The sequence below is a fragment of the Dermacentor variabilis genome, chromosome 5 (genome assembly GCF_050947875.1).
Source record: "Dermacentor variabilis isolate Ectoservices chromosome 5, ASM5094787v1, whole genome shotgun sequence".
In the NCBI taxonomy this organism is placed as follows: Eukaryota; Metazoa; Arthropoda; class Arachnida; order Ixodida; family Ixodidae; genus Dermacentor; species Dermacentor variabilis.
The window spans coordinates 7,157,281-7,169,292 of NC_134572.1; the positions used below are offsets into that span (position 1 = coordinate 7,157,281).

A 12,012-nucleotide genomic window follows, 5' to 3' on the forward strand; every position below is an offset into this window, starting at 1 on the left:
AAAGTTCAAATGCTACGTTTTAACCGATGCGTACGCAGTAAGCTGGTACGGTTTATGCGGATACGAAACACATTATGTTCAATGGCCGCTGAGTCGGGGATTTGACTTTACTACTTTTAAAACGAAACTACTGTTTAAGCGGGTACGGTTTAACGAGGTTTTACTGTATAAGGCTCAGTGCAGTCTAATTTGACGGTATATTGAGGAAGATCTGGTGGTACAGGGAGCCTGTAGTCACACCCTTTTAGTTATTTTCACTTTTATGAAAGTGCTTTTCACAAAGGTGGCTATATCCTGCTATCTTTAAAACTTTGGATGCTGCTGCGTGCGCCCTACGCAATAAAGAGGATAACCCACCTGCAAGCCACACTACTTTTTCAACCATGGCAAGTTGATTGATCTGGAGTAGTATATATATAGCCATCCCAGCACTAGAAATGTGTTACTCGATACTCTGCAGAGTGTTACGACTTTGAGGTGGTCCCGTAGCGCTCGTCACCCGTTTCGTGACAGAGCGTTGGTAGCGAAGACTCCGAGTCAGGCATCGGTGAGAATAACGAAAGGGATTTTATACACTATATACAGGTCATTATACAGGACAAGATCGGATCGGCACGGGGGCCGAGAGCTAACAGCAGACACGACTGTTCCCGCTCGGCGACGTCCGGTGAGACTCCAACGCGTGACACATCTCACTCCACTCGAGAGCGGCACTCGGCTCCCAGTGGGTCGATGGATCCGGTTCTCCCGGCGGCGGCGGGGCTTATAAAGCCCCGAGAAACCACTGTCACTGAAACGGCCCAATACAAAGTTAGCACTCGACGGTCGTCCGAGAGGTCCAACCAGCGACCGCGCTGGCCACCCGGTTCAAAGTTGCCGCGCGCGGTGACATCCAGGCAAAAGGAAATACGGCGCCGGGCTGTCTATCACTTTGTTGCACGTTTGGACATGTTGCTTGCCGATGCTTCTCCTTAGGACGCCGCTGCCTGACGGCTCAGCATTTTGACTTGTCAAGGGAGAGTTTAGGGCACTGTCCCTTTCGGTGCAGCCCCGGGTTTGTCCAAAGGGCGTTCGCAGGATAAATTCTGCATCTTGTAGATTCAAATTCCGGGCTGGTGGTAATGGCACAACAGGAGAAGGGGATGATGATGTATGGGGTTTTATGACGCAAGGGCCACGTATGGCCAAAAAGCGCCATACACATGGTGATGGGTTTTCATGAATTCTTTATGAAATGGAGAAATGTAGTTTGAATGGTGGATGTGGCATGGCTGTAAATACGCCTAAAATCAGTCACTGTAAATTGCGTAAAATATATAAGTATTAAAACAGTGACAATGACCAGAGATGTGAACAATGACACTAAATGTTTTGTTACATAGGGATGATGTAATAGAGTGTGTTGCGGAGAAGAGGATTCCCAAGCAATTGTGTGTCTACCTTTAGATGTACTGCGACAAGCTACACACCATGAAAGAGGCACCACATTGGAGCAATTGCCTACCAGGCTCATCCTGCCTATTTCAACATCAGCATCCCAAGCACCTTGTCATTCCACATTGTGTTGAAAGCTACGGTCTCAAACCATAGCTGCCAGATTAACAATGATGTTCAATCATATATCCCAGGCTACCCACCTTCAGGGCTTGAGGCAGCAGCCACAGCATCCTCCTCTGTGACGTTCATTGCCTCATTGATCAGCGCTGGCAGTTGGTTCGCTGCACCAGACAGATGTAGACCACAATCGTCAGTCACCCTCCAACACAAGATATTCTTACAGCAGTGGCTCGCCTGACATATGTCATGTCATATAAAACGTGCTATATATGTGCCATGTCTCAATTTCATTGTTTGTTTTATGGGCTCGTGCTATGTGAGTTATTTTGCACAAGTGACGCGCTGCTTTTAACGTTATCATAAAACTTCATTTGGGCCTAGTTGGTACATAATTCTGAAGTTAAACTTACTGTGCAAACACCTAAGATGAATCACAAAAGGAAGATACGACACACACTGGCGCTGACTAACAGCTTCTTTATTTCCTTGTCGTCAATGCACATATAAACCCTAGGCCACACAACCATTCCCCCCGCCCCAGGCGCACAGATTACATTACTAAGATCTGCCGCATTATCGTATACGCAAACACAGGAATTCAAATTCAGATGGGTGCAGGGACAAAGATGAGTAACTGATGCAATTATCGCCCTGTCTTTTTATGTGGTAGGCCTCTAAGGCAAGCCGCGCATGCTCATTTTTGCTTTTGCCAAGAATCGAAATCCGATCAAGTTATGCCTCGCAATTGCTGAAAGAGTTTACATGCGCAACAAGGTGCGCTCCTCTATCTACATTGTTGTTTACTTTTTGTGCATGTTCCCTGAGTCGCTCATTGACGCAACGCCCTGCCTGGCCAACATGCATCTTACCGCATGAGAGTGGAATGGCATAAACCACGCCAACAGCGCATGACACATTTGAGGCACCATGCCAAATTTGGCAACCTCCTCTGCTCTCTCCGCAGGTGCGGGAGCATAGCTTTGAAAGCTTGTTAGGCGGACAAAACGCCTGCAAGCAACTTTCTTGAGTACATACTCACTTGAAGCTTCTCACAAAGTATTTATTTATTTGGCTGAAAGTACTGCAGCAGTGTAGCCTGCTTCTTATTGGCAGCTGTGTGCTTAAACACGGAGTCCTCAACATAGTCTAAACGATCCACAAGCGATAGGCAGGTGCCCTCTATTGTGCCCTCTATTGTAGAAGGGCCAAACAGCTACTGCCCAAGTTGTACTAGGGAGCGGGGCAACATTAGTGCCTGCGGGATCAACCTCGGCAGCGTCTTCATTTGGCTGCTACTTCTGCTGCGATCTCCACGTCCATCGATCGAAGCCTGTTGAAACAGTTTCAACAACAAAATATTAAGTGGCGTCCACCAAGGCATCGATGAATGAGCCCTGTGAGCGTGCGCTGTCTAGTGTCATTGTGGATGCAAACCGCCAGTCCTTACGGGGTGCGTCAGGCACAGAGTGCGGCACCGAGCAGGAGTGAGTGAAGCAAATGAAATGCGTCGTTCACTTTGTCGAACTAGCGAAGCAGCTGCGTGTGTATGCCACTACGTTCAAATGGCGTCCTCGGCGCGATCTATGTGTGCACCTATAGTGCGCAGCAGTCGGGAAAGTCCATTGCGCCACCGCTATTTTTGAGGGTGTTGCGGGAAAGCTCACCGTCTGTCAACAGAGTGCATGTGGTCTAGGGTGGTGGAGTTCAATACATCCATTTTACATCTGACCTCGTTCGTAAAAAACAATAAAAAAAAATGCATGCGATTTTCCAGGTTATATAGAAAGTGTTCCGATATATCCGTGTTCTATATATTGAGGTTTGACTGTATAGATGTTTTTTGAAGTTTTAATTTCCTAATATGTTTCACAGACGACAATAGTACACAGGCCTCAGTCGTAAAGATACTTGTTTCTGGGTGCGGGACAATGGATTCCGAGAAGTATGGACCGATTGCTGCATAAAACACGTTGGCATGGGACTCAGAAGCATCAGTGTAAAATTTTGTGCAAGAGCACAGAGTCACGTGATGCATGGTCATTTCGTCTGTCGCGCAGTTGGCCTTACCATAGCCCACCTGCCGTAAAGTTGGGTTAGCCCTTCCTTTATATTGAAGCAGAACCGGAAAGCAAAATTTTCTATTCAATAAAGCATTACTGTAAAACACAGGTCCACTAATAAACTTAGAACCTCATAGGTATTCAGTATAATAAAATGTCACCAATTTTATTACAAAACACTATTAATAAAAAGTATTTTCCAGAGCTTCATGTTACTAGAACTGAACTGTAATCAGTGCTGGCATACTAATTCGGAGTTTCCCTTAATAAAAGCAGACCATACTATATATCTTGATTTCTATACATCAAGTGACTGATAGCTTGCTACATTCTCGTTATGCAATGCTAGGAGACAAGTAAGCATGTGCAGCACTGTATTTTCCTGGCCAAAATTTGTAAGCAATAAATTGTTAATTTTTAAAATATTTACTATTCAATTAGATATTCTGCTTATTTTCTTGATTCAATTCGACAGTCGATTCGAAATCTACTACTTTCGGTATTCACACACCCCTAGCTTTTACTAGAGTTACGGCACATCCAGAACACGACAAGCAACATAAATCATTTAAAGAGCAACCTCCCTACCCTTTATGTCCATGGCCCGTGCACCACGATGAAAACGAGAAGAAAGGATGCTGTGGCACAATGATAGCCCCCTGCCGCCATCGCCAACGTGCCACACACCTGGTCCACATGCATCTCCATGGCCCCTTCATCTTTCCCACCAGTAAAGGATGCAAAGAAAGGTTACCCCCACCAAGAGAACCTTTCTGTTTACTCACCTCCTCCTATAATGAAGGACTTTTAAAAAGCTGCACCCCACTCCATCCTGTGTTAATCCCATGATGAAGGAGCCGAATTGGCTCCGAAACGTCAGGTCTCATAAATACACTATCTGGTTGGAGCTGCTCATAAATTCCTAACCTGGAGCAGCATTACTGTATGAGTCGGTAAGGTCCCAGTGCTATTAGGCGGTACAGGATCAAGAAGCACTTTACACAGGAGGCTCTCACCATGATAGGTGACCTGCAGCAGAAGCTCCATGAGGCCCTTCTCAGCATTCATCTCTTCAGAGATCTGCAAGGTGCAAAGACAATCTCATCACAAGTTAGCATAGCACAAGGCACTGTGGTGACCATGCCATGAAACACAGCAAATTTGCAGCAGGCTTTCTTCATAGTCTTGAGCAGCATAATAGAGTTTTAGAATGTGTGCTATTGCTGGATTACATGGCATATGCTCTACATTTTCAGTGTACCTCTCATTTATATTCCCTTCGATTCCCTGAGCAAGGTGGTTGCCAATCTGGGCTACCCCTGGTTCCCTGCCTTTCTAAACATACTGTATATACTTGACTTGACCTACTTGACCACCTTGACCATACTTGACCAAACATATTTGACCACCACATGCTCTAAACTTTGCAAGTATGGGCTGCACTAATGGTGCCGAACTGTGCATGAAGAAGAAAGCTTTCTCGCCCGCTGACAAAATCTGGGCATCAAACTGTCATCAGTAACAAGCATACAAGCCATATTCTTAATGGACAAACCTTTTTAGAGTAGGCTCTCTTCTTGTGTTAAAGTGTGTAATGCGCAAGTGAGCAAGGGTGTTAAAGGGGCTCTCCTGAACTGCTTTTTATTGAAGTTGAGAAATGCATTTGACATTAAAATAAATGGTCCCTGAAACGGTTCGGACAAATTTTGTAGACACGTAGAGTACAGCTAAAGTTAATCATTCGCCACAATTTGTGTGCAATGTCTCACTATAAGAGAGCTACGGATGATTACAAGTTACCCTCCTCGATAGTCATGCATTTCCTCCTCAACTCGTTCGCCGAGTGATCGGGGCTAAGCTCCGCCTTCACTCGTCATGATGGCATGTCATGTCGTCGATTTCCCGTTGTCTAGGAGCGGTGGAAGCATAAACTCAAGCTAATGAAGGCACTTTAGCGTATATGTACGTGAGCTGGCTGATTGGTCTCCAGAGTCCAGCCACCCGTTGGCGCAGAGCTTAACCAGCCAAACAAAGAGTTAATATTGCTCGAACCAAGTGTAAAACATTTTAAACCTTAACAAAAACAATGTGTAAACGATTACTCCTGCGAAAAATTTACACCAGCAGCAAAGAAGAATACATTTAGTTATTGCTACTGTGTGTGTGTGGTTGAGCTCTGTGCCATCAGGTGGCTGCACCGTGCAGACCATTCACATTTGCACTTCTGCTCATCCCGCAAAACGACACGGTCAAACGACCAGGCCCTGTCCCCTGGTGCTTGCGTTTACCCCAATACCGAACTCGTAAAATGCTATTGCATTAGTAATCTTCCGGTGTAAAGTGACGGCCGCAAACGCGCAAATCCTGGTGCCGATTGGATAGCGGCAGTCCGATGCGCTGCAGCAAGTTCACTCGTCTGCTGCCTTGCAGAGGGACACGATGTCACAGCTTGACATATTGCCAGTCACTACGTTTGTAGTCCACAACACAACAAAGTCGAATCATAGTGCTCATGAAAAGACTGAGACCGACTCTGACCGCGGAGCTCTCGTCAAAATGGAGCATGTTGTAACACAAGCAGACGACACTTGCTGTCTGCCGGAAGTGCTTCAGTGTAGTGAGAAATTGTTCTTGTGTATTCTCTTTGTTACTTATAGAAACAAACAAACTAACATTCCAACTATTACGAACATCATTTGTCCACCATAAAGGTGGAAAAATTATCGATGACACATCCTGGGCAGCCAATTGGATAGCTCTTCGGCATCTCTTCGCGGTTGCAGCAGCCCCACCGAGCAACATCTTCGCATTCCGAATGCCACACACCGTAGTCAACAGCAGATCCCTGTTGCGTGCTAGCACTGATTTCTTTGTGTCACGTTCGATAGCACAAACGGTTTCTAATTTTTCTTCTATGCTGAGCACCCCGTCTTTTTTATTCGAGCTTCAGCATCACGCGAGTCCTTGGTTGCACAATGCCCCCCACAACGCTCTCTCACAGAATAAAGAACGCTCTCTGGCACGGCGCCGAAATGACGATGTTGATGTGGCTTAACGCACAAACGTGCAGGGTGCTTGGAGGCCGTTGTTCCAATCTCTGAGGCTTGTTGTTCTGCCGGGGCGCCCGATGGAGACGGCACACCGCTGTGTTTGCGCGACGAAAAGTGGAAATACTATGTGTTAACCGATATGTGCACAATAAGCTGGTACGGTTTATGCAGATACAAAACACATTGTGTTATATGCCCGCTGAGTCGGGGATTTGACATTACTACTTTTTAAACGAAACTACTGTTTACGTGGGTGTGGTTTAACGAGGTTTTACTTAATAAATTACAAGGCCTCCAAGCACCCAGTGCATTTGCGCTGTGGGGATGCACGTGTGATGTGTGGTGCAGGACATGGTGCGGTGATCGGGATGGCCAGGAGCTGACGACACTGCGTGCAAGCGCGCCGAGGTGGAAGAAGGAAAACAACGACGCCGAAGAGCGTCCGGCACGAGAACGTGCGGCGCAGGAAAAACAACAAAAAGAAGAAAAGCAACCAATTAGAAAAGACAACGGGGCGTCGGGCAGCCAATCCGAGAATGCCTAATCGGCCAGACAGAAGAAAAAGCGTGGTGCGCTGGCAGAAGAGAGGACACGCAGGGAGACGCCGGGGAGACGCCAGGAGAGTCCCAGGAAGCGACGGCAGGAGGAGGTCAACCACCGGAGCGGGCGTTGAAGACGGGCCGTCGGGTTCCGGACCCGAGCCCACCAGGACTTCACCCGACCGGGGCCTCCTGCCAGCCTGTTCCTGTGCGTCGCCCGTCTACCCGAGCGTGCCGTCAGCTCCTCAACGCCGGTGAGCTTCTGCGCCAGTGGGCAGGACGAGAACAGTCGGGCTACGGGCCCGAGTTCTGCGCCAGCTGCCCGGCCAGAACGCCGCCCCGTCTGTCGTGCCGCCTGCTGCCCGAGGCCGGCGTTCGAGCTTCTGCGCCCGTGGGCGAGACAAGAGCAGTAGGGCTACAGGCCCGAGCTCTACATCCAGCTGCCCGGCCAGAACGCCGGCACCGTCTACTCCTGCCACCAAGCCGCCCGCTTTTCCTCGCCTAGCCAGAGCTGGCGCGCTCCGATCGCCCGGTCGGTCAACGTACACCGCGACCTCTGGTGAGACCGGCGCCCCTCCTTTCGCCAGCTTGTCGCCGCGTTGCCGCGTCGAGACCGTTACGCGTCCCCGCCCTCGTGGCAAGCCCGGACTCGCGCACCCGTTAACCTCATGCAAGCCCTATGTGTGTTCTTTGCCGCAATGTCTTCTTGAGTGTTTGTTTTAGGCATGCTTTCCATTTCCTTCTATTTGCTTTATGCCTCTTTTTATTTTGATTAAAAGTCTTTGTGTGTGTGTTCAAACCAACGGCTTTGTCCTCAAATGGGTTCTCGGAGGCTCCGCCTAAGAGAACCAACCGAACCATTGAGTACACAAACCTTTGCCCCACATTAGGGTAATCACAGCGCGACTCTCACATGTCCCCTGATATGTTGTTTTCCCAGCATAGCTCCTGTCACCAACAACTACTGCAGCTCTCGCCAGCAGGGCGCGTCAGCGTGAGCGACGCTTGCTCGTGCCGACTACTGCGTCGCCGTTTCCGGAGTCCTGGCCTGGAATCGTGCCGTTGAGTCTGCAGAGCTGCTACTGTGACCAGTGGACACTAGCGACACTGTCCTTGTACCCCAAGGACAATGTCAGCTCGCATGTTATGATCAGCGTGGGGAAATTTCCTCGGCGCGGCCACTGTTGCATGTATTTCCTTGTTCACGAAGCACGCGTTGATGTTAGACCGTGTGACATGTTTTGCCGGAATATGTAGTGATTTAAGGTTGGGGGGATGTGGGGATGCGCGACTCTCATGCGTTCCCTGATATGTTGTTTTCCCCGCATAGCTCCCGTCTCCTGTAATCCGGCATCGCCGCGTGGCCTGGGGCCGGCGGCAGTCGGTGTGGTTGAAGAGCAGTACGAGAGATGGTGCGAGTGTTGCACTGTTAACGCCGCCTCATGGCGGGGTTACTTGGACGCGGAAAGGAGAAGGCTCTTCCTCTTTGGCTGTGATCGGCAAGCAGCGCGGACCTTCCGCGCGTGGCCTCCTATACCACGCGCGGAAGGTCTGCGTGGCCTCGGTACACGTGGACCTACATGAGGACCGTGGCCTCGGTACACGCGAATGACCAGACAATGGAATCCACCATGGGGCGAACATATTCACTCGCTATCCGGTCGTAGTTAGTCGCACTTCCGCAATTTGTCGAGCGCCCATCGGCATGTTTTGTGGATAGCAACTCGGCTAGCAGGCACTGATCTATGAAAGGTGCAATAAGTGCCCTTGTGATTGTTTGCACTACTGTGTTGTTGTTCCTTTGCCCCAAGAGCACAGGTGAGAATCCCACAGCGCGTGGAGCCACATCAACATCAACATCATTTCAGCGCCTTGACAGAGAGTGTTGTGGTGTCGTGCAAGCAAGGACTCGAGTCATGCCGAAGCTCGGATAAAAAAGACGCCGGGTGCTCAGCATACAAGAAAAATTAGATGTCGTTTGTGCTATTGAACGTGACATGAAGAAGTTGGCGCTGGCATGCAACAGGGATTGTGGGATTCTCCTCTGCCCTCTTGGGACAAAGGAACGACAACACAGTAGTGCAAACAATCACAAGGGCATTTATTGCACCTTCCATAGATCAATGCCTGCTAGCCAAGTTGCTATCCACAAAACATGCCGATGGGCGCGCAACAAATCTAGAAGGCCGACTCACCGTGACCGGATAACGAGCGAATATGTTCGCCCCATGCTGGATCCCAACGCCTGGTCGTTCGCGCGTACGGTCACGCCAACGGTGGCACGTTCGAAGGCGGCCACGCGAGACAGTCTCGGAGAAGCATGGATCGGCGCATGCACGGCACGTCTGCGCTGCTCGCCGTCTCGAACCAAAGAGGAAGCACCTTGTCTTTCGGCGCCTGAGTAACCCCGCCTGTCGGTGGCATTAGCAGCGCAACACTCGCGCCCTCTCTCGTACTGCGCCTCAACCACTCCGACCGCCGCGGGCGCCAGGCCATGCGGCCAAGCCACACTGCAGATGGGAGCTATGCGGGAAAACAAGATATCAGGGGGCGCGTGAGAGTCGTGCATTTCCACATCGCCCCAACCTTAAATCACATCTTATTCCGGCAAAACATGTGACGCGGTCTAACACTAACCCGTGCTTCGCGAACAAGATAGTACATGCAACAGTGGCCGCGCTGAGGAAATGTCCACATGCTGTCCATAGCATGCGAGACGACATTGTCCTAGGGTACACCGCTGGCGTCCGCCGGTCACAGCAGCAGCTTTGCAGACTCGACAACACGATTCCAGGCCAGGACTCCGGAAACGGCGACGCAGTAGTCAGAACGAGCAAGCGTCGCTCGCGCCGACGCGCACTGCTGGCAAGAGCCGCAGTAGCTGTTGGTGACCGCCGGCTCTTTTCTCCGCCGCCGAGGGTTGCGAGCTGGATACAGGCGGCCGCCGAAGTCGCTGCGCCGAACTCGCCACAGCATCACCATTTCCCGGTGGCTCGATCGTAGTCCGGGGCAGCAGCGTAGACGATGTGCACGTGACGGCAAACCAGGGGTGACTCCAATAATGCTGCGCACACTCAACACACTCGGCAAACACTAAAGTAGTGCAAGGGAGAGGAATTCTACATGCGCATCGCCCATGTGGTACGATGTTCGACTCGGCTAGCAAAAGATCGGGTGGCTACTCAGATGCTAAGTTCACGTGAACGAAGCTCGCTTCCTTGAGTCGAACGAGTAATTTCAATTCGTGCGAGGCTAACTAAAATGAGGGAAGCAAAGTGCAGCATCTCAACGCCACGGTCCACCAGGTTGCGTCCCTCCACCTGCGACAGGCAGCTCCGTAAACCGTTAGGCCTAAAGCATCGCTACCATGACAACAACTGGCATCCAAAAACAACACCCAGAATGGGCGCAAAACAGGCAGCCGCGAGGAGACGTCAGCTCTGTTAGGTGGTCCTATCCCGCTCGGTGCACACAGCATCAGAGTTGATGGCGCCCACCGTCCCAGACGGTGTCGGAGCGCCCGGTGCCGGGTCGCCCGGTGCCAGGTCGCAATACCAGTCAGCCCGTAGTGGCACCCGTGGCCCGCGGCCACCCGGCTCCCAGAGCCGCGACTTCATCCGAGTCAAAGAGATAGAAGAAGCTATTTACATAAGAAATTCGGACCATTCATGAGGCTTCCGTACTCACTCGCTTCAGGCTTGGCGATGCTCAGCGGGCGCTAAGCCTCGCTCTCCCAGGATGCAGACCACGTGGCTCTCGTACCGACAAATGGCATTAAAAAAACACTTGCGAAAAGGCTTACCATGTTGACATGTTCAAACACACTACAGCCACCGTCGCCTCGCTCAAGAAAGCACGCCGCCAACGCTAGCGATCAAAATCCGTGCTAGCCCTACGCTTCGGTTAAAACAAAGGTCTCGAACGAAGCAAAACTGTTAAATCTATCGTCCGATGCCCCAAGAGCCCCACGTTGGGCGCCAGATGTGGGATTCTCCTCCATGCTCTTGGGACAAAGGAACGACAACACAGTAGTGCAAACAATCACAAAGGCATTTATTGCACCTTTCATAGATCAATGCCTGCTAGCCGAGTTGCTATCCACAAAACATGCCGATGGGCGCGCGACAAATCTAGAAGTCCGACTCACCGCGACCGGATAACGAGCGAATATGTTCGCCCCATGCTGGATCGCAACGCCTGGTCGTTCGCGCGTACGGTCACGCGAACGGTTCTTGGCCTCTTTTAGGGCCAAGAAAGTACAGCTGTCACTGTCTGACAGCACAGTTGTGCATCTTAGGCTGTACTTTTCCAGCGATCTTTTGAATAAATTGAGGCCAGCCTCCACCTCCATTTCACCAGCCTTCTTATTCGTATTTTTCGGACACTTGTGACTGGCTTTCCATTCTTCGTGTGAAGGGTCACCAACTTTTGGTCCACGCTGACAACCGGCACAAAAGTTCCTCAGCACAACGTAGTCCAGGACAAGTCCCGTAAAAAGTTCAATGACGGCGCCGATACCGATGTGTGAACTGTGCCCGTGAGCCATCCAAGACCCGTCGTAAGATACAGCAACGTTTCCCGGGTTGCCGAAGTTTACTTGGCTGTAAAGCTGCCGGACCGACTTCGCGCATTCTGTTGTAAGCATCTCAGCTGCCGGGGTCGTGGCAGGCGTCAACTTCGTTATGACGTACTCCTGCCACGTTTTCGTATGCAGCCCGCGGTGCGATATACTCACTGTTGCGAAAATAGCATTGAACGCAGTTTGCCGATTCCCGGTGCTTTGCATCGCGTGCGCAGCCAGAATAT

General features: G+C 50.4%; 1 protein-coding gene across 8 annotated transcripts in view; it reads right to left on the reverse strand.

Moving 5' to 3' along the window:
• Window positions 1-12,012, reverse strand: part of LOC142582219 (rho guanine nucleotide exchange factor 11-like) — a 249,425-nt gene that overhangs the window by 13,687 nt on the left and 223,726 nt on the right. For all 8 annotated transcript variants that reach the window (XM_075691662.1, XM_075691658.1, XM_075691656.1 and 5 more), the window contains 2 exons: window positions 4,634-4,697; window positions 1,638-1,718 (listed from right to left, as the gene is read on the reverse strand). In XM_075691662.1, the coding sequence (XP_075547777.1) occupies window positions 1,638-1,718; window positions 4,634-4,697 (145 nt within the window). The remainder of the gene's footprint in view (window positions 1-1,637; window positions 1,719-4,633; window positions 4,698-12,012) is intronic.